This window comes from Saimiri boliviensis, chromosome 20 (assembly GCF_048565385.1).
Source record: "Saimiri boliviensis isolate mSaiBol1 chromosome 20, mSaiBol1.pri, whole genome shotgun sequence".
Taxonomy (NCBI): Eukaryota; Metazoa; Chordata; class Mammalia; order Primates; family Cebidae; genus Saimiri; species Saimiri boliviensis.
This window is the reverse complement of record NC_133468.1, coordinates 34,471,753-34,493,663: the sequence shown is the minus strand read 5'-3', so window position 1 is coordinate 34,493,663 and position 21,911 is coordinate 34,471,753. Positions and strand designations below refer to the sequence as shown.

Below are 21,911 nucleotides of genomic sequence, written 5' to 3'. Positions count from 1 at the left end.
ATCACTTGAACACAGGTGGCAGAGGTTGCAGTAAGCCAAGATGGCGCCACTGGACTGCAGCCTGGGTGACAGAGCAAGACTCCCTCTCAGAAAGAAAAAATAAAGTACATCTTTGGCCAGGCTTCGTGGCTTACGCCTGTAATCCCAACACTTTGGGAGGTCGAGGCGGGAGGAGTACTTGAGTTCAGAGTTGGAGACCAGCCTGAGCAACATGGTGAAACCTTGTAAACCTTGTCTCTATAAAATACACACACACACATACACAAACGCACATACGCACACACAATTAGCTGGCTGTGGTGGGACATGCCTGTAGTCCCAGCTACTTGAGAGGCTGAGACAGTAGGATTGATTGAGGCAAAAGGATCACTTCAGTCCGGGAGGTAGAGGTTGCAGTGAGCTGAGATCATGCCATTGCATTCCAGCATGGGTGACCCAGTGAGACTCTGTCTCAAAATAAATAAATAAATAAATAAATTTTAAAGTGTAGTTTTGTCTCGAGATGGTAGAGAAAGTGGTTTATGGCTGGGCCCACAATTCTAAGTAGCAACATAGGGAGGAAAAGCCTCAGGATGCTCTAGACACCCCCTGCACCCCTCCCTACCCCACTGCCCAGCTGAGTCAATGCGTTTCCCGCAAAGCACAAACGGGAAGGAAATGAGGCCGCTCCATTTGCTCTCGGACTGTATCTGTTTCCTCCCCCAAGATTGCGGGTATGTCTGTCTGTCATCCAGCCTCTGCAGCTGCTGCTCTTCTCAGAGGGTCCTTCTCATTGCTGGAGGGCCTAGACTGTCAGGAAGGCAGCATCCCGGGTGGGGATGGAAACATGTGCAACTGGAATCTTCAACCCTTGTACTTCAACTCGCTCTGGGCTTCGGGATGGGACACCCATGGAGCGTGCCTGTTCAATCCAAATTCTACCAATAAGTCTTTCAGATTGTCTCCTTGTTGGTGGAATCTGAATAAGTTCTGTAGATAGAATCAATGTCAAGTTCCTGGTTTTGATATTGCACTGTAGTTATGCAAGATGTTACTATTGGGGGAAAGAAACTGAGAGGAAGAGTCCATGGGACCTCCTTGTTCACTTTTTCAAACCCCGGTGGATCTTTATATCTTTTTTTTTTTTTTTTTAGATGGAGTCTTGCTATGTCACCAGGCTGGTGTGCAGTGGCTCGATCTCAGCTCACTGCAATCTCTGCCTCCCAGGTTGAAGCGATTCTCCTCCCTCAACCTCCTGAGTAGCTGGGACTACAGGCACATGCCACCACTCCCAGCCAATTTTTTTGTATTTAGGTAGAGACAGGGTTTCACCATGTTGGCCAGGATGGTCTCGATCTCCTGACCTCATGATCTGCCTGCCTCGGCCTCCCAAAGTGCTGGGATTACAGATGTGAGCCACCGCGCCCTGCCTTTTTCTTGAGACAGGGTCTCACTTTGTTGCTTAGGCTGGAGTGCGATGGCACGATCACAGCTCACTGCAGCCTTAGACTCAGGTGATTCAGCCACCTCAGCCTGCCAGGTAGCTGAGACTATACGTATGTGTCACCATGTCTGGCTAATTTTTTGTATTTTTTTCTTTTTTTTCTTTTTTTTTGAGATGGAATCTCACTCTGTCGCCACCGGGCATGGCACACACCAACATGCCCGGCTAATTTTTGTATTTTCAGTACAGATGGGGTTTCACCATGTTGGCCAGGCGGGTCTCGAACTCCTGGCCTCAGGTGATCCGCCTACCTTGGCTTCCCAAAGTGCTGGGATTACAGATGTGAACCACCACACCCAGCCTTTTTGTATTATTATTAGACAGGGTTTCACTATGTTGCGAAGGCTGGTCTGAAGCTCCTGGACTAAACATGGCAAAACTCCGTCTCTATAAAAAATACAAAAACTAGCTCGGTATAGTGGTGCACGTTTGTAATCCCAGCTACTTGGGAGGCTGAAGCAGGAAAATCACTTGTACCCGAGAGGCGGAGGTTGCAGTGAGCCGGGATGCGACACTGCACTCCAGCCTGGGCAAAAGAGTGACACTCCGTCTCAAAAGTAAATAATAAATAAATAAATAGAAGAGGTTTTTACTAAAAATTCTCGCTTTGGGCCGGGCGCGGTGGCTCAAGCCTGTAATCCCAGCACTTTGGGAGGCCGAGGCGGGCGGATCACAAGGTCAAGAGATCGAGACCGTCCTGGTCAACATGGTGAAACCCCGTCTCTACTAAAAATACAAAAAATTAGCTGGGCATGGTGGCACGTGCCCGTAATTCCAGCTACTCGGGAGGCTGAGGCAGGAGAATTGCCTGAGCCCAGGAGGCGGAGGTTGCGGTGAGCCGAGGTCGCACCATTGCACTCCAGCCTGGGTAACGAGAGCGAAACTCCGTCTCAAAAAAAAAAAAAAAAAAAAAAAAAAAAATCTCGCTTTCAATTTTCCACTTGCCAGGCCATCCCCAAATCCAGGCCCTCGTCCCCTCCCCCTCGGGTCCTTACAGCCACTCCTGGTTTTCTGTCTTTGGTCTTTCCACACAAAGGTCCATCCAAAGGTCTGAATTCTCGGACACAGCCTTTGCCCCACCCCGCCCTGTAATGAGCTGCTTGTTGGATGGAGCCAGAGCGCAACTTTCCTTTTTAGCCATTTCCCACATTCCAGCTGCTCAGGTCTTTGCGGAGGGGCTGCTCCACACCCCGCGCCCGGCCTGCTCTTCCCCTTCTCCACCAGCAGTAAAAAGTAAAAGCCCATCTGAATTTCCGCTGATGTTGTTTCCTAACCGTTACATGGGAATAATCATCCCTGCCCCTCTTCCTTGAAAGGATCCGGTGTGGTGATTGCTGGAATAACGCCTTGGATAAACGATTCTGTGAGCTCTTCAAGAGGAGGAGTGAAAAGGGTTGCGAATCGCACCTTCCTCCTCCCTCCACCGCAACGCGATCCCAGCCGCCAAGCCACGCGCCCCTCGAGGCGCTCTACCGCCGGGTTCTGCCTTTCAAGATGCTCTAACAACCCAGCCCCGCCCTTCGAGACGCTCTATCTTTTTTTTTTTTTTGGAGACGGAGTTTCGCTCTTGCTACCCAGGCTGGAGTGCAATGGCGCGATCTCGGCTTACCGCAACCTCCGCCTCCTGGGTTCAGGCAATTCTCCTGCCTCAGCCTCCTGAGTAGCTGGGATTACAGGCACGCGCCACCACGCCCAGCTAATGTTTTGTATTTTTAGTAGAGACGGGGTTTCACCATGTTGACCAGGATGGTCTCGATCTCTCGACCTCGTGATCCACCCGCCTCGGCCTCCCTAAGTGCTGGGATTACAGGCGTGAGCCACCGCGCCCGGCCGAGACGCTCTATCTTTGGGCACTGCCCCTCGAGACTCTCTAACCACCCAGCCCCGCCCCTCGAGGTGCTCTAACAACCAGGCCCCGCCCCTCGAGAGGCTCTAACTCTAGGCCCCGCCCCCGGAGACGTTCTAACTCCAGGCTCCACCCTTCGAGACGCCCTAACCCAGGCTCTGTCCCTCCCCGCGCTCCAACAACCAGGTCCCGCCTCTCCAGACGCTCTACCTCGGCCCTTTGCGACGCTCTAACCCAGGCTCCGCCCCTCGAGGCGTTCTAATAACCGAGAATCGCCGCTGTAGTCGTTCTACCGGCCAGGCCCCGCCCTCAAGGCGCTCTAACACCCAGGCTCCGCCCCTCGAGGCGCTCTAACACCAAGCCCCGCCCCTTGAGGAGCTCTCACAGCCAGGCCCCGCCCCGCGAGGCTCTCTCACAGCCGGGTCCCGCCCCTTGAGAGGCTCTAACGGCCGGGCCCCGCCCTCAAGGCGCCGTCACGGTCAGGCTCCGCCTCCCCGCGCTCTAACTGCCAGGCGCCGCCGCTCGAGGCGCCCCAACGGCTAGGCCCCGCCCTCACGTGCGTGCGCGGCCCCGCCGAGCCGTGCGGGCGCCCGCGTACTCACTGGCTGAGGTGGCAGAGACCCCGCCAACATGGAGTTCTCGCAGATGCCGGAACTCCTGGGGCTGTCGCTGCTGCTTGGGCTGCTGGCCCTGGTGGCGACTGCGGCGGTAGCGCGGGGGTGGCTGCGCGCGGAGGACCGGAGCGGCCGTCCCGCCTGTAAGTGGGGCCGGGGCGGTTGGAGGCGGCCCGTGGGGTCCCGGCTCCTGGCCTCCTCGTGGTCCGACCTGCGGCTTGGGCCAGCGGCAGGTGGGGCCCGGCGACTCCCTGGGCCTCAGTTTCTCCTCTGGTGAAGTGAGCTTCGCTTCTAGGGACGGGGGCTCGCCGGGCCGGGCCGGGTGCACCCCCTGGGGCGACAGTGGCTCGAACCTGGGCTCCGCGCTCCGGCTTTGCTGGTGGCCGAGGCCGGGCCGTCCCCGGGGTGGCCAGGAGAGCGCCGTCAACTCTTCGGCCTGCCCCGTGGCCGCGATCTCAGAAAAACCACCCGTTTTGCGATGTGCAGCAGCAGCTTTCGCTGGGCATCTGGGACCCCGTGATGGGCTTTGGGGTCTTTTTTTTTGAGACGGAGTTTCGCTCTTGTTACCCAGGCTGGAGGGCAGTGGCGCGATCTCGGCTCACCGCAACCTCCGCCTCCTGGGTTCGGGCAATTCTCCTGCCTCAGCCTCCTGAGTAGCTGGGATTACAGGCACGTGCCACCATGCGCAGCTAATTTTTTGTATTTTTAGTAGAGACGGGGTTTCACCATGTTGACCAGGATGGTCTCGATCTCTCGACCTCGTGATCCACCCGCCTCGGCCTCCCAAAGTGCTGGGATTACAGGCGTGAGCCACCGCGCCCTGCCGGGGTCTTTTTCTGTAAAGAGTCCAGTAAAGGAGAAGTACATCTGGATTATGACCACCTACACAGATAAGCGAAAGTTTCATTAAGGCAAAGCGCGGTGGCTCGTGCCTGTAATCCCGGCACTTTGGGAGGCCGAGGCTTGGAGATGGCTTGAGACCAGCCTGGGCAACATAGCAAGATCCCATCTCTACGAAAAATTAGCAGGGTGTCATCCCAGCTACATAGGAGGCCGAGGCAGGACGAGGGCGTGAGTCCAGGAGTTCAGGGCTGGAGTGAGCTGTGATCGATCGTGCCACTGCACTCCAGCCTGGGTGACAGTGCGAGAGCCTGTCTCTGAAAAAAGTTTCATAGACGAGGTTAGTACTAGAAACGGGAAACACTAGAGAGGAGAGTGGTTAGCCCTGCTCTTTGATGGGGGAGGTGGTTGTTCGGGAAGTCATTACTGAGAAGGGACACATGAGGTAGTGTGGGGTCTAAGGATGGTTCTAGAAGAATTTGCCAGACAGCCAAGGAAAAAAGACATTCCTGCCAATGGCAATACCCACCCAGGAAGGCAAGGAGTCCCCAAACAGCATTTGGTATGACTTAAGTGTAAGGAGGGGGCTTGTTAGATAAGCCTGGAGAGAAGGAAGAAGACAGATTGTGGCTCTGCTTGTGTGGCTCTGCGTGGTTCTGTTTGTGTGGCTCTGTTTGTGTGCAGGGCTCATGAGCTTTTTTCCTGTTGGAATTGGGGAGCATCTGCAGTCACTTAACATATGGCAGCTTTGTGACTCCATTAATTATCTTATGCAAAAGTTCTGGCTCCACTCCCCAGCACAGGGCTCAGCACATGCTGACTTCTCATCCCTGAGTTCCTGATTCAGGTACAAGGTACTGGCATATAGTGGCGTGATCTCAGCTCACTGCAGCCTCTACCTCCTGGTGGAGAATTCAAGCGATTCTCCTGCCTCAGTCTCCCAAGTAGCTGGGATTACAGGTACCTGCCACCACGCCCAGCTAATCTTTGTTTTTTGTTTTTTTTTTTTTTGAGACGGAGTTTCGCTCTTGTTACCCAGGCTGGAGTGCAATGGCGCGATCTCGGCTCACCGCAACCTCCGCCTCCTGGGTTCAGGCAATTCTCCTGCCTCAGCCTCCTGAGTAGCTGGGATGACAGGCACGCGCCACCATGCCCAGCTAGTTTTTTGTATTTTTAGTAGAGACGGGGTTTCACCATGTTGACCAGAATGGTCTCGATCTCTTGACCTCGTGATCCACCCGCCTTGGCCTCCCAAAGTGCTGGGATTACAGGCTTGAGCCACCACGCCCGGCCCTAATCTTTGTATTTTTAATAGAAACAGAGTTTCCCCATGTTGGCCAGGCTGGTCTCAAACTCCTGACCTCAAGATGATCCGCCTGCCCAGCTACTTGGGAGGCTGAGGCACAAGAATTGATTGAACCCAGGAGGAAGAGGTTGCAGTGAGTGGAGATGACCCCATGGCACTCCAGCCTGGGCGACATAGAAGACTCTGTCTTCCCTGCCCCCCCCCCCCAAAAAAAAAGAAAGAAAGAAATGAAGAAAAAAAAAGTCCATTAATTCACTGACTTACCCAAAGCAGGGCCACCAGATCAATTGTGCACCTTACTCCCTATGTAGGGACATCTGGCCAAGGATCCACACTCCACTCAGCAGCACCACCCCACTCAGGGAGTGCGCCTTTTCCACTTCACATGGAGGTGCTCTGTGGACTTACTGTAAACGGCCTCCCTAAAGTCAGTCTGTGGTAGAGAAGACAGAATCCAAACCCAGGTCTGATAGCAAAGCCTCTGTTTCTGTTTTCTGTTTGTTTGTTTTTGAGACTGGGTCTCGCTCTGTCATTCAGGCTGTAGTGCAGTAGTGTTGTGATCATAGCTCACTGCAACCTCAAACTCCTGGGCTCCGTGATCCTCCTGCCTCAGCCTGCCAAAGCGTTGGGATTACAGGCATGAGCCACCGTACCCGGCCAGCCAAAGCCTCTGTTTTTGCCCATATCACACTCACTCTCCTCCGAAGACAAGGGCCATATCTGGTTCGTCTGCTGTTCTACTCAAGCTTGGCTGATCACAGGTGGGCAGTAAGTGCTTATCAGTGAATGACTGTGTGAACGACATGGCCCTTCTTTATAGGCCAAAAAGCAAATGGATTTCCATCCAACAAATCCTCAGGATCCAAGAAGCAGAAACAGCAACAGCGGATTCGCAAGGAGAAGCCTCAACAACACAACTTCACCCACCGTCTCCTGGCTGCAGCGCTGAAGGTACGTGTGGTACCCAAAACAGCATGTGTCTTGACACTTAGCCCCACAGGCTTTTCCTCTGTTGTATTCCATGCATGTTACAGAACCCTCTACCTCTGATCAGAATCAGTGGGGATGCCCAGTTCTGTTCCCTCTCCTCACAGCCCCACCTCAGCTTACTGTTATCCAGGCAACAGGGCCCCAGAGTCACGGCTCCAGGTTTGGGGTCACCATCTCCCCAAGCAGCTCCCATTCACACTTCCTGCCACCCTTCCCCCAGAGCCACAGCGGGAACATATCTTGCATGGACTTTAGCAGCAATGGCAAATACCTGGCCACCTGTGCAGATGATCGCACCGTCCGCATCTGGAGCACCAAGGATTTCCTACAGCGGGAGCACCGCAGCATGAGAGCCAATGTGGAGCTGGACCACGCCACCCTGGTGCGCTTCAGCCCTGACTGCAGGTGGGACAGGACGGAGCCTCAGGTTTGCCTGCAGAGGCCCAGCCCCAGGCTTTGGCCCTCCCATATCTGCTTTGAGGTAGCGAGGAGGAACCTGGATCCAGGGGCTCCGCTGGGGTACCAGAAAGAGCATCCACATAGTTGGAGTGCTCCCTGGGGCTCCCTGGAGGTCTGTACTGCTACACAGCAAGGAAACGGGGAGGTCTCTTCCTACCCGAAATACCGGGGCCTGGCTTCCAGATGAGCCTTGGTTTCTAAACCCTAGAGAGAAAACACAGGAGTCAAAGCTATGGGAATCTTACCCTTTGAGTAGTTTTATGAGATTTTGAACTGGGGGTTTAAGTTGTAAGGCTAGACTGTGGGGCATGAGGGGAGATATTGACTTCCCCCAGAACCCAGCGTAGGACCTGGAACACCGAGCCTCTTCGTCCAGTGAGAGAGTGACTTGTCTGCTACCGGTCTCTAGAGCCTTCATTGTCTGGCTGGCCAACGGGGACACCCTCCGTGTCTTCAAAATGACCAAGCGGGAGGATGGGGGCTACACCTTCACAGCCACCTCAGAGGACTTCCCTAAAAAGCACAAGGCGCCTGTCATCGACATTGGCATTGCTGACACAGGTAAGAGGCATTCAGAGGGTGGCACCTGCCCACAGCATGAAGGAAAGATCCAGTTCTGTTTCCTCAATGAGTTAATGCTTCCTGAGAGTTCTGCTCAACCTCTGCAGGACAAAAGGGCCCTGGCTTTGAAAAACCTGGCTCTGTTGTCCCCTGGAGTCCCTGGGTCACACCAGGTCCCTAGGGAAGGTGGGGAAGGGCCACAGTCTTTAGCAGAGTCCTCATCTGTGGTGACCATTGGCCTGGGAGGGGACACGTATACTTGGGCAGCAGAAGCCTCATAAGTGTCTTTGGAGAATGACAGCTGGTCAGGTGACTGCCCATGGCCCACATCACTCCCCTCCCTCTCAGGGAAGTTCATCATGACTGCCTCCAGTGACACCACTGTCCTCATCTGGAGCCTGAAGGGTCAGGTGCTATCCACCATCAACACCAACCAGATGAACAACACGCATGCTGCTGTATCCCCCTGTGGCAGGTGGGCAAGGAGGGGCATTGGCATCTGGGACCACGAGAGGCTGGGCCCGGGGAGCAGGCACAGAACAGAGAGCCAGCTTCATCATGTGGGAAGAGCACACTGGGTGGGGTCAGGAGCCCGAGTTTCAAGTCTCAGCTCTCCCTCTTGCAATAGTGGAATTTCATGCAGGCCACCCCAAGTCCTTAGTTGCTATTTCTTCATCTTTAGTGTTTTTGATTTTTAGATAGTCTCACTGTCACCCAGGCTAGAGGACAGTGGTGCAATCATAGCTCCCTGCAGCTTCACACTCCTGGGTTGTAGCAGTCCTCCCACCTCAGCCTCTTGAGTAGCTAGGACGACAGGCACATGCCACTGTATTCAGCTAATTTTTGTTTTTTGTTTGTTGAGACAGAGTTTTACCCTCGCCCAGGCAGGAATGCAGTGGCGCAATTACAGCTCACTGTAGCCTTGACCTCTTGGGCTCAGGCCCTCCTCCCACCTCAGCCTCCCAAGTAGCTGATACTACAGGCACACACTACCACACCTGGCTAATGTATTTTTTTGACGAGATGGGATCTCACTGTGTTGCCCAGGCTGTTCCCGAACTCCTGGCCTCAAGTGATCCTCTTGCTTCAGCCTCCTAAAGTACTGGAATTACAGGTGTGAGCCACCGCGCCAAGCCATCTGTAGTTTTTAAAAGGTTAGGGTGGGGTATTACATATTTTAGAATAAGGCTAGAGCATAAACTGAGGTCACATACATAAAAGAACTTTTTGAAGGTTTATATTATGCAGATATGAGATACCAACTTTCTCGGGAAAGAGATTTAGTGGTTTACAGGAAGAAGATGCTCCCAAAATGAAGTTCTAAAGGCTTCTGGGTTGTTTCGCAGATTTGTAGCCTCGTGTGGCTTCACTCCGGACGTGAAGGTTTGGGAAGTCTGCTTTGGAAAGAAGGGGGAGTTCCAGGAGGTGGCGCGAGCCTTTGAACTAAAGGGCCACTCCGCGGCTGTGCACTCGTTTGCCTTCTCCAACGACTCGCGGAGGTGAGTAAGTCTACCCTGAAGTCTGACCTGTGGCTCCTGGCCCCTGACAACCAGGGTCCTTCTGCTTGTCTGTGCTGTGGATCTGAAGTGGGTGGGGTGCCTGGCCCTCAGCAGGAAGCAGACTTAGCTTCCTAGCTACAGCCGCTCAAGTTGAGCCAGTGCTCACCCTGCCAGGGTGTTGTTGGGGCTTGAGCTGTGATTTTCCGTGCCGCAGGATGGCCTCTGTCTCCAAGGATGGTACATGGAAACTGTGGGATACAGATGTGGAATACAAGAAGCAGCAGGACCCCTACTTACTGAGGACAGGCCGCTTTGAAGAGGCGGCAGGCGCCGCACTATGCCGCCTGGCCCTCTCCCCTGACGCCCAGGTCTTGGCCTTGGCCAGTGACAGCAGTATTCATCTCTACAACACCCGGCGGGGCGAGAAGGAGGAGTGCTTTGAGCGGGTCCATGGCGAGTGTATCGCTGACTTGTCCTTTGACATCACTGGCCGCTTTCTGGCCTCCTGTGGGGACCGGGCGGTGCGGCTCTTTCACAACACTCCTGGCCACCGGGCCGTGGTGGAGGAGATGCAGGGCCTCCTGAAGCGGGCCTCCAATGACAGCACCCGCCAGAGGCTGCAGCAGCAGCTGACCCAGGCCCAGGAGGCCCTGAAGAGCCTGGGTGCCCTCAAGAAGTGACTGGGAGGGCCTGATGCAGAGGATTGAGCAGGAGGGATCTGGCCGCCTGCTCACAGCGCTGCCGCCACCTTTGTTCCCAGGTGGAAGCCTTTTGGAAGGGGTCCCCTGGTTTTCCTACCGGTGGCCTTTTTCCTGTGGAAACTACTGTTGCCTACTTAGATCTCTCTCTCTTTTCTTGCTGGCTGTCACTCCTCCCCAGCTAGTGAGCAAGGTGCTTCTCTTCCTCTCAGGCCCAGTGGGTGGAATCCACCCCCACCCTGTGCGGAGGACAGTGGTAGCGAAGAGAGAGAGAGAACATGATTTTTGGCTTTGTGGCAGCACTTCCCCACACCCAAAGAAGTTTGTAAATGTTTCAGAACAACCTAGAGAACACCTGAGTGGATGGGAGACTGGGATAGCTTCCTGTCACAGAACTGTGCTGTGGGGTCGGGGAAGGCCGATCTCCATTGAGTCAAGGCTCCTAACTCCGTCAAACAAACACTAAGGGATTTCATTCTGGGCCTGAGTTCTGTTTGTAAGATGGAGAATAATTCTATCTGTGACCTGCTTGCAAAGATGATATGAGGCTTAGAGAGTGTAAAGTCACTAGGTCTAGAAGAAAAGTGGCAAAGAGTCATACTATCGTCCAATGCATTAAAGTGGTAAAAATGGGAACTGGTGTGCTTTGAAACCAAATCAGACCCACATTCCTTGGGAAGGCAAAGTTTCCTGGGACTTGATCGTACATTTTGTATGGCTGGGGCTCATCTCTTTGGGAGATGATATCCTGTTAGGAGACCTCTTTTCAGTTCGTGAGATACTTGAGTGCCTACTCTGTGCCCAAATAAATATGTCCTGGGGACTAAATATGAATAAGACATGGTTTCTGCCATCCAAGATGGCTGGTGGGAGAGAGAGATACAGACACATGTATTAAGTGCTTTCTGTTAGTTTATTCATAGCTACTGTTGTAAACATCAAGGCAAGAGAGAGGACCAGAGCAGGACAGGGGCAATGGGTATTGAAGTTGAAGGGGTACATTTGATAAGAGATTCAATATTGAGAAGTTTAAATTTTTGAATTTTTTTTTTTTAATTTTTTTATTTTTTTATGAGAGGGAGTTTCGCTCTGGTTACCCAGGCTGGAGTGCAGTGGCGCGATCTCGGCTCACCGCAACCTCCGCCTCCTGGGTTCAGGCAATTCTCCTGCCTCAGCCTCCTGAGTAGCTGGGATTACAGGCACGCGCCACCATGCCCAGCTAATTTTTTGTATTTTTGGTAGAGACGGGGTTTCACCATGTTGACCAGGATGGTCTCGATCTCTTGACCTCGTGATCCACCCGCCTCGGCCTCCCAAAGTGCTGGGATTACAGGCTTGAGCCACCGCGCCCGGCCTAAATTTTTGAATTTGAAGACTGCTGGGAGGTGGCAGGTAGGGGAAATGAGGTATCCAGGAAGACTTGAGTGTAGGGAAAATTTATTCATCCCTGGTCAAACTCTTGATCTCTCACGAAAACTGTGACCTCCCTGGATCGCCCCCAGCCTGTCGGTGTTGGAACAAGCCACAACCTTGGGAGTTATCCTTGATGACCCCCATTCATTATCGCCTCTGTCTGTTCATCAAAACGTTCTTTTGATTACACTCCACGTGACAGCCTGAGGCTGCTGCTTCTCTCTGTCTTTTCTGTTACCATCCTGGTCCTGCCCACTGTCACCTACTGGGCCACTAAAATATGGCTTCCTAATGGATCTTCCTGCTTCCTCTGTTGCTTCATTTCTTTTCTATATAGCAGAGTGATCTTTTGAAAATGTAAATCAGGTCACATTATTCTCTAGTTAAAACCCTCCAAGGCTTCCCATCACACTTGAAATAAAATCCAAAATTTTTTTTTTAACCAAAAATAATTTAAAAAAAAAATTTTTTTTTTTGAGACAGTCTCACTCTGTTCCCCAGGTTGGAGTACAGTGGCGCAATCTCAGCTCACTGCAACCTCCACCTCCAAGGTTGAAGCCATTCTCCTGCCTCAGCTTCCAGTGTAGCTGGGATTACAGACATATGCCTGGCTAATTTTTGTATTTTTAGTAGAGATGGGGTTTCACCATGTTGGCCAGACTTGTCTTGAACTCCTGACCCCAAGAGATCTGCCCACCTTGGCCTCCCAAAGTGCCGGGATTACAGGCGTGAGCCATCACGTCCCACTGAAAACATTTTTTTAATCCCAGATTCTTACCTTAGCCTGCAAGGTCTTGTGTAACCTGCCTTTGTCCCCACTCTGTGATCTTTTTACTGCTCTCCCAACCTTGCTGTTCCTTCAGCAAGCAGAGTGATTCCATCCTCAGGTAGGACTGGTACTTAAGCCAACCCCTTTGCTTGGAAGTGCTTTATTCAGTTGGCAGACTTATCATGCTTGTCAGATTGCAGTTCTTGGTTGCAGTTACATTGCAGAGAGATACCCTCCCTGACCGCTCATTCAGAAGTAGCTCTTCCCATCGGTCATACCATATCCATCACATCCACTGAATTTATTTTTTTTTATTTTAATGCTTTCTAAAATTCCCTTGTTTGGCTATTTGTTTGCTGCAGGGGTGTTAGCCTAAATGCTATGGACGTCAGCTGGGTACCGTAAATGTGTGAATGGGGCCACAGTCACCTGGGTGTGAGGCAGGAGAAAGTGGGGACAGAAGTGAGCTGGAGGGCTTGTGTCCTGCCTGCGAGGTGGTGGGGAAGCTGCTACTTATTCAGGAATCCAGCAGAAGTTATCTGCTTCACAGAAGCTAGAAGTGAGCAACTTAAATAAAAAATTAAATAAATGAAACAAACACTATCTGGACCAAACAAAACACCGAGTGGGCCCGTTGCAAGTCCACCAGTCTCTCATTGCAGCTTCTGGCTCAGATGAGTCCACTGAAATGAGAGCACCACCAGGGCAGACTCCTGGACCGCCTTACTGTCAGCTCTGTGATCCAGGCACAGTACCTGGAACAGTGTAAGCACTCAGTAAATGTTCAACTTAAGCCAGGGGCAAGCCACAGACCTCCCAGGATCTTCTCCATGCATCTTCCCACTCCCAGTCTCCATTGTGGTTTTGCATGTTCCTAATGACAGACTTCTGCCACTATGCACACAAGGCCTGCGGAGTATTTCCTTTGCAGTTGTCAGAAGGATGAGACGGAAACACTTTCCTTTGCACACCTGTTTTCAAAAGGAGCTCTGGCCTTACTCCCATTGTATATCCAGGACGGGAAGTGGTGGTCGAATGTTGAGTTACTGAAGTCAAGTCTTCAGTTGCAGTTTCAGCCAGGTCATCTGACTTGCGAGCAGGTAGATCTGCTGACCTCTCTGAGCTTGTTTCCTTATTTGTAAGATGAGAACGAATCCTGTCCTGCCCACCTTACCGTGTTGCGTTTCCAATGAGATGAGAGAAAACACTACCAAAAAGTCACTCCACAGACGTTCTGAGGACAGAAAGTGCCCTCACTCAAGCTTCTCTGGTAACTGCAGAGAAGGTGTCTCGATATTAACATCGAACAGAGGCCACCAAGTTTTTCTTTTTTGGCAAAAATCCTGCATGTGAAGGCAGTATTCATATCTTGAGATTTCAACATCTGTGGGTGTGAAATTTTTCAAAATAAAAAGTTAGGGAAATATTTTAAATGGTGGCGTATAGCCTGTTTTGGTGTTTTATTAGTTTCAGAGATGAGGTCTCACTCTGTCATCTAGACTGGAGTGCAGCGGTACCATCATCCAACCTGCCACCTGCATCCAACACACGGGCGCATCGGAGAAACCAACTCTTCAATTTGCTTATCTGTGATAACTTGAAGCCCTGGATAGTGCCTTGCATACAGGCATGTTTTCACAAGTATAGCTATTCCAGTAAAGCCACGTTTCAGAGACTAGCATCTTGGGAAAGGCACAAAAAGTTTTGTGTCTGGGTTTTCTACAACGAATGTACAATTCCTGTGTAATGCTCACTGCAGCACTATTCAGAATAGCAAAGACGTGGAATCAACCCAAATGCCCATCAGTGATAGACCGGATAAAGAAAATGTGTCACATATATACCATGGAATACCCTGCAGCCATAAAAATGAACAAGATCATGTTCTTTGCAGGGACATGGATGGAGCTGGAGGCCATTATCCTCAGCAAACTAATGCAGGGACAGAAAACCAAATACCACATGTGCTCATCAGTGGGAGCGGAACAGTGAGAACACATGGACACAAAGGGACAACACACACTGAGGCTTGTGCTGGGGGCGGGAGGAGAAAAGCGTCGGGAATAACAGCTGATGCGTGTTGGGCTTATACCTAGGTGACGGGTTGATAGGTGCAGCAGACAACCATGACACCCATTTACCTACGAACCTGCGCATCCTGCACATGCACCCCAGAACTTAATTAGCAGGTAATGGCGGGGGTAGCTCATACCAGTAATCCTGACAATTTGGGAGGCCGAGGCAGGGGGATTACTTGAGGCCAGGAGTTCAAGAGCAGCCTGAGAAACATACTAAGACCCCGTCTCTACGGAAAAAAAAAAAAAAAAACTGGGCATGATGATGGACACTTGTAGTCCCAGCCTCTCTGGAGGCTGTGCTGGGAGGATTGCTTGAGCCCAGGAGTTCAAAGCTGCAGTGGGCTATGATCACAGCCTAGGCAACACAGCAAGACCCTGTCTCAGGAAAGAAATCAGTAACATGATATATTGAAAGCATTACGATAGCCTCCCATGACACATACTCTGTCACTTTCACTTTGTAACAGCTCTCGTGAAGCAGCAATTATTATCCCCGTTGGAAAAACCCGAGGTTTGTGGAGGTTAAGTGGCAAGCAGGGATTCAACTCTGGGTCTGAGTACAGAGCTCGAGTTTGTTCCTAGTGTCACCCTTACAGCCTGTGACCTTGCCAGCCAGAAAATAAGCTTTTTGAAGGCAGGGAGTTTATAGCATTAGGAATCTGTCTTGTACCTCTTTCTGTTGCACCCATGCAAGTGAGCACACAGTAGCCACTACTTCAATTTGTTGGCTAACAAGATGAACCTGTATACTTATTGCCCAACAGCAAATGAGCTCACTTTGACCACCACTTACGCATGCACCACGTGGTCGATTGGCAGCAGAAATCATTCTGTTACTTTCCAAGGCCACTGTATCTTGTGATTCATACGCTTCCGTGTGATTCTCCGAGGGACTAATGGTTCCAAAGTCTGGAGATGATCGAAGTTCCAAAACTGGGCTGCGCAGGGTGGCTCATGCTTATAATCCCAGTGCTTTGGGAGGCCAAGGTGAGAGGATCACTTGAGATGAGGAGTTTGAAGCCAGCTTGAGTAACATGATGAGACCCCATCTCTACAAAAAATTTTAATATTAGCTGGGCATGGTGGCACACACCTGTAGTCCCAGCTGCTGGGCTACTGGAGAGACTGAGGCAGGAGGATCACTTGAGTCCAGGAGTTGGAGGTTGCAGTGAGCATGGTCACACCACTGCACTCTAGCCTAAGCAACAGAGTGACACTCCAAGTCTTTAAAAAATACGAATAAAAGAGTGCCAGCTGGGCATGGCGGCTCACAGCTGTAATCCTAGCAGTTTGGGAGGTGAGGCAGGAGGATCACCTAAGTCCAGGAGTTCAAGACCAGACTGAGAAACATAGGGAGAACCCCACCGCTACAAAAAATACAAAAATTAGCCTGGTCTATGCTGGCACAGCTGCTCAGGAGGCTGAGATGTGAGGATCGCATGAGCCTGGGAGGTTGAGGCTGCAGTCATCGACCCCATCTTGGCTTCCCCAAGTGCTGGGATTATAGGCATGAGCCACTGTGCCCAGCCAGCCAGTAGGTTTGACAACCCAGGTATGTTTCAGTTGCTTTTGGAGCCCAGAGGCAGGAAAAATACCAACCAAACAACAACTCCAAAAATGATAAAGATGATGATGATACTGAAGGTGATGATTTTGATGGTAATGACTTTTGGTCTCTGGCCCTTGAGTCCTTATTTCACCCTAATAATGGCCTCTGTCCTGCATACTCTTAGCCTTTTGTGATCTAGAATCTAGGGCATCTCTCTAGAATAAGACGCAAAACAAAAAGCAAACAAAAGAACCCCGGGCGAAAGTGATTTTTTTTTTTTTTTTTTTTTTTTTTTTTTTGAGACGAAGTCTCACTCTTGTTGCCCAGGCTGGAGTGCAGTGGTGCAATATCAGCTCACTGCGACTTCCCCCTCCTGGGTTCAAGCGATTCTCCTGCCTCAGCCTCCGAGTAGCTGGGATTACAGGGGCATGCCATCACGCCTGGCTAATTTTTGTATTTTCATTAGAGACGAAGTTTCATCATGTTGGTCAGGCTGATCTCAAACCTCAGACCTCAGGCAATCTGCCTGCCTTGGCCTCCCAAAGTGCTGGGATTTTTCAGGCGTGAGCTACCAGGCCTGGCCAAAAGTCAATTTCCTGATGTGCTGTACCCCAAATTTCCTCAGCCCTGTGTTTTCCACAGGAAAACCTCAGTGTTTTTCACTGAGAGTGCCAGGACTGTGAGGGACGTGCCCACAGTGGCAAAGATTGCTAGTGTTCCCCAACTCTGCTTCTTGTTTTCCCAGGTACAAGGCTAGACTACATGTTCCAGGCTTCCCTGCAGTTAGGTAAGTCGCTTTGATGAGTTCAGGCTAATGGAATGTGTGCAGAAGTGATCTGTTGAGTCTCCGGCTGGCTCTAAAACACACAGTGGTTCACCCCTGTAATCCCAGCACTTTGGGAGGCTGAGGTGGGCAGATCACCTGAAGTCAGGAGTTTGAGACCCGCCTGACCAACAGGGCAAAATCCCGTCTCTACAAAAATACAAAAATTATCTGAGTGTGGAGGTTCATGCCTGTAGTCCCAGCTACTTGGGAGGCTGAGGCAACAGAATCCCTTCAACTCAGAACGTGGGAGGGAGAGATTGCAGTGAGCCAAGATTATGCCACTGCACTCCAGCCTGGGTAGCAGAGTGAGACTCTGTCTCAAAAAAAAAAAAAAAAAAAAAAAAAGGAAAAGGCCGGGCGCGGTGGCTCACGCCTGTAATCCCAACACTTTGGGAGGCCGAGGCGGGTGGATCACGAGGTCAAGAGATCGAGACCATCCCGGTCAACATGGTGAAACCCCGTCTCTACTAAAAATACAAAACATTAGCTGGGCATGGTGGCGCGTGCCTGTAATCCCAGCTACTCAGGAGGCTGAGGCAGGAGAATTGCCTAAACCCAGGAGGCGGAGGTTGCGGTGAGCCAAGATCGCGCCATTGCCTGGGTAACAAGAGCGAAACTCCGTCTCAAAAAAAAAAAAAAAAAAAAAAAAAAACAGACAAAAACCCTCCTGAGGCTTTCCATACTCTCTTTTCTGCCAGCTGGAAACAGAGGATTCTGTGCAGTTTGCTGGGTAATCAAAACTACTAAATGGCTGGGCGTTGTGGCTCATGCCTGTAATCCCATCTATGGCTGACTCCTATAATCTTAACATTTTGGGAAGCCAAGGTGGGAGGAATGCTTGAGGCCAAGAGTTCAAGACCAGGCTGGGTAACATAGTGAGACCCCCATCTCTACAAAAAAATTTAATAATTAGCCAGGCATGGTAGCGTGTGCCTATGGTCCCGGCTACTCAGGAGGCTGAAGTTGGTGGGTGACTTGAGCCCAGGAGTTCAAGGCTGCAGTGACCTATGATTGTGCCACTGCACTCCAACCTGGGCAAGAAAGCAAGACTCAGTCTCTTAAACATATATTTGTGTGTGTGTGTGTGTGTGTGTACATATATATTTATATAGGTGTATACCTATACCATATGCTTTGTTTTTCCGCTGGCATGGACAGAATTCTATGATGTGGGAACAGAGTAATGATTCCCCAAAGATATTCACATCCTAATCCTTGAACTCCACATCCTAAACCTGGGAATTTGTTGGGTTATATGACAATAGGGAATTACAGTAGCAGGAATTAAGGTTGCTAATCAGCTGGCTTTTTTTTTTTTTTTTTTTTTTTTTTGAGACGGAGTCTCACTCTGTCTCCCAGGCTGGAGTGCAGCGGCACAGTCTCTACTCGCTGCAGCCTCCACCTCTCAGGTTCAAGTGATTGTCTTGCCTCAGCCTCCCTAGTAGCTGGGATTACAGGCACATGCCACCACACCTAGCTAATTTTTGTGTTTTTAGTAGACAGGGTTTCTCCATGTTGGCCAGCTGGTCTCGAACTCCTAATCTCAAATGATCCACTCCCTCAGCCTCCCAAAGTGCTGGGATTACAGGTGTGGGCCACTGCGCCTGGCCAGAAAAACAAAAGAGGATATTAAGTGGTTGTATTAGTCAGGGTTCTCTAGAGGGACAGAACTAATAGGAGAACTAATAGGAGGTTGGCTCACTGCAACCTCCACCTCCCGAGTTCAAGCAGCTCTCCTGCCTCAGCCTCCCAAGTAGCTGGGTTTATAGGCATGAGACGCCACTGTCAGCTAATTAGTATTTTTAGTGAGATAAGGTTTCACTGTGTTGGTCAGGCCAGTCTCAAACTCCTGACTTCAAGTGATCCACCCACCTCTGCCTCCCAAAGTGCTGGGATTACTGGTGTGAGCCACCTCGCCTGGCTGAGAAGATAATATTTGAATAAAGACCTTCAGGAGGTAAGGGAGGAAGCCATGCAAATATATGGTGGATGGGTGCGACAGCAGGGGAAGCTGAAGTGCAGAGACCTGAGGCAGGAGCTGGAGTGCGCTTTCAGAGCAGCAAGAGGATTTGGAGCAGAGACAGCACAGGTAGAGTTGTAGGAGGTGAGGTCAGAAAATTAGCAGGATGATGTGTGGGAATGGATGGGGCCTTCTAGGCCACTGTAGCTTGTATTCAAAGTGAGAAAAGCAGCCAAGCCCTTGAATGCAAGTCGCCCAAGGTAGAGATCTGGGTTGGGATCTCCGTATCACCTCTGCAGCTCACCTAGCACAAGCTTTTCACCTAGAAAATGGCAAGACATGAATTTTTTTTAAGAGATAGTATCTTACTGTGTTGCGTAGGCTAAGTGCAGTAGTGTGATTATAGCTTCCTGCAGCCTTAAACTCGTGGGCTCAAGGAATCCTCCCACCTTGGCCTGTCAAGTAGCTGGGATACAGGCACATGCCTCTTCGTCCAGCTAAGGTGTGATTTTTTTTTTTTTAAACAAAAAAAAAAAAGGGTGTCAAGCCAGGTGCAGTGGCTCCTGCCTTTAATCCCAACACTTTGGGAGGCCAAGGTGGGTGGATCACCTGAGGTCAGAATTTCAAGACCAGCCTGCCAACATGGTGAAACTCCATCTCTACTAAAAATACAAAAAAATTAGTATTAGCCTAAAAATACAAAAATTTAGCGTATAATCCCAGCTACTTGGGAGGCTGAGGCAGGAGAATCACTTGAACCCAAGAGGCAGAGGTTGCAGTGAGCTAAGAGCAGGCCATTGCACTCCAGCCTGGGTGACAGAGCAAGACTCCACCTCGAAAAAAAAATTAGGCAAGCGGGGCAGCAGGTACCCATAGTCCCAGCTACTGGGGAGGGTGAAGCAGGAGAATCACTTGCACCTGGGGGGCAGAGGTTGCAATGAGCTGAAATCACACCACTGCACACTCCAGCCTGGGCGACAAGAGCAAAACTTCGTCCAAGGAAAGGAAGGGAAAGGAAGGGGGAAGGGGGAGGGGAGTCGACAGAGGGCATCTGAGTAGCCTCAGAAGTGCCGACTTTGATCATTCTCTTACGCAGACCGAGCCCCGGCGGGAGATGAGGTGGGGAATGTAGGACCAGGTGGACAGATGCAGGGAGGGCACAAGATTGGAGGAATCCCTGAGACTTTGCCCTAGAAGGGCGACTGGCTGGGTGAGCTGGGGGAGAGCTGGATGCAGGGGACCTGTGAGCTGGGAGGAGCGCTGGGCTGCGGAGGAGAGGGAAGCTACAGACAAGAAACTTCAAGTGGGAGGATGTGGACAAGGCCGAGACAGACAGGGGCTGTGGGCCTGACCGGGGGGACCTATGGGCAGAACTGGAGACGTCTCAAGGGCTGGCACAGGTGTTCTGCCCTTCTGCTTTCCTCATCTTCACCTCAAGGGCAGGGAGTGTGCCTCACTCAACTTCGTATCACCCTCAGTGTCCAGTGTGCTAGGGCATAGAGCAAGTGCTCAGGCAGTCTTTGGTTGTTTTGGATCGGCCGGGTCTGAACAATAGATGTGCCACCTTTGATCCCATTATTTCTAGAATCATCTTTTCACTCCACATGCTGGTTCAGTTTTGGAACTCCTCAGTCAGGCAGAAGCTATTTCTAGCCCCCTCGACAGTAAGATGACATATGCTCCCCCTATGTTGGTTGATCATGAAAGGCTGACTCATAATCAGAGGCTGTGTCAAGTTCAGGGCTAACTAGGCATTTCTCTGGGGCACATGGAAATTAGTTTCTCTACAGGTGAGAGCAGCCATTACCAACCTGCTTCCTGTCCCAAGCTGTGTCCTGAAACAGCTGCTACAGGACCCTCTCTGCATACTGTAAGCATGGGTGATACCTGCCTCCAAGCGGATGGGGGCAAATAAAAAGGGAGCTTGCACTGAATTCAACATTCACGCAAACCACATTTAATGTAGCATCTGTGAACACTGGCCCGGGACTAACAGGACCTACCCTGTTTTTAGAGGTCAGCTCCAAGATTAGGGTTATCATAGCACCTTTTTTTTTTTTCTTTACTGAAGACTAGGAATAAAAGCCATAGCTTGTTACACTCCCCCTCTCCCACCCCACTTAGGCAAGCATTTATCAAATAGCATTTTATTTATTTATTTGTTTTCGAGATGTAGTTTCACTCTTGTTGCCCAGGCTGGACTGCAATGGCACCATCTCGGGTTACCATAACCTCTGCCTCCCAGGTTCAAAAGATTCTTCTGACTCAGCCTCCTCCCAAGTAGCTGGGATTACATGCTCATGCTACCATGCTCGGCTAATTTTATATTTTTGATAGAGACGGGTTTTCTCCCTGTTGGTCAGGCTGGTCTCGAACTCCTGACCTCAGGTGATCCATCCGCCTCAGCCTCCCAAAGTGCTGGGATTACAGGTGTGAGCCACCATGCCTGGCCTATTTATTTTTCGGAGACAGAGCTCTGTTCTTACTGCCCGGGCTGGAGTGCAATGGTGTGATCTTGGCTCACTGCAACCTCTATCTCCTGGGTTCAAGTGATTCTCCTGCCTGAACCTTCTGAGTAGCTAATTTTGTATTTTTAGTAGAGACAGGGGTTTCACCAGGTTGGCCAGGTTGATCTTGAACTCCTGACCTCAAATGATCCACCCACCTTTGCTTCCCAAAGTGCTGGGATTACAAGCGTGAGCCACCTCACCCAGCCTAGGCTAGCATTTATCAAATAGCATTTCAAATATGCTTTGGGAAGCTGGATGCAGTGACTCATGTCTGTAATTCCCAGCACTGTGGGAGGCCAAGGCAGAAGGATCAGTTGAGTCCAGAACTTCAAGACCAGCCTGAGCAACAAAGGAAGACCCTGTTGCTATAAAAAAGAAAAAGAAAAAAAAAAAGCCAGGCAATGTGGCCCTCACCTGTAGTCTCAGCTACACAAAAGGCTAAGGCTGAGGCAGAACGATCACTTCAGCAAGGCCCTATACCAAAAAATAAATAAAAGTAAAAAATAAATG

At 50.9% G+C, this 21,911-nt stretch overlaps 1 protein-coding gene across 4 annotated transcripts; it reads left to right on the top strand.

The window, feature by feature from the left end:
* The first annotated feature begins 3,886 nt into the window (after positions 1-3,886).
* On the top strand, positions 3,887-11,898 carry TBL2 (transducin beta like 2). Of its 4 annotated transcripts, none has more exons than XM_039460406.2 (7): positions 3,887-4,086; positions 6,910-7,040; positions 7,300-7,484; positions 7,948-8,099; positions 8,448-8,574; positions 9,446-9,598; positions 9,813-11,898. In XM_039460406.2, exons 1-7 carry the CDS (start codon positions 3,960-3,962, stop codon positions 10,276-10,278), a joined length of 1,341 nt encoding a protein of 446 aa, XP_039316340.1. In that variant the 5' UTR covers positions 3,887-3,959; the 3' UTR covers positions 10,279-11,898. The 4 variants fall into 4 exon arrangements, with proteins under 4 accessions (XP_039316340.1, XP_074246350.1, XP_010342939.1 ...); XM_074390249.1 differs by having other exon boundaries at positions 4,024-4,086; positions 6,949-7,040; XM_010344637.3 differs by lacking the exon at positions 3,887-4,086 and adding an exon at positions 5,841-6,850 and having other exon boundaries at positions 6,949-7,040.
* Positions 11,899-21,911: the final 10,013 nt, after the last annotated feature.

Bases quoted from the DNA above. Each gene is read 5' to 3' on its own strand.
- TBL2 (XM_039460406.2), top strand. From the start codon at position 3,960: ATGGAGTTCTCGCAGATGCCGGAACTCCTGGGGCTGTCGCTGCTGCTT. The intron at 7,485-7,947 runs GTGGGACAGGAC...ACCGGTCTCTAG, and splicing joins CGCTTCAGCCCTGACTGCAG to AGCCTTCATTGTCTGGCTGG. The intron at 8,100-8,447 runs GTAAGAGGCATT...CCTCCCTCTCAG, and splicing joins CATTGGCATTGCTGACACAG to GGAAGTTCATCATGACTGCC.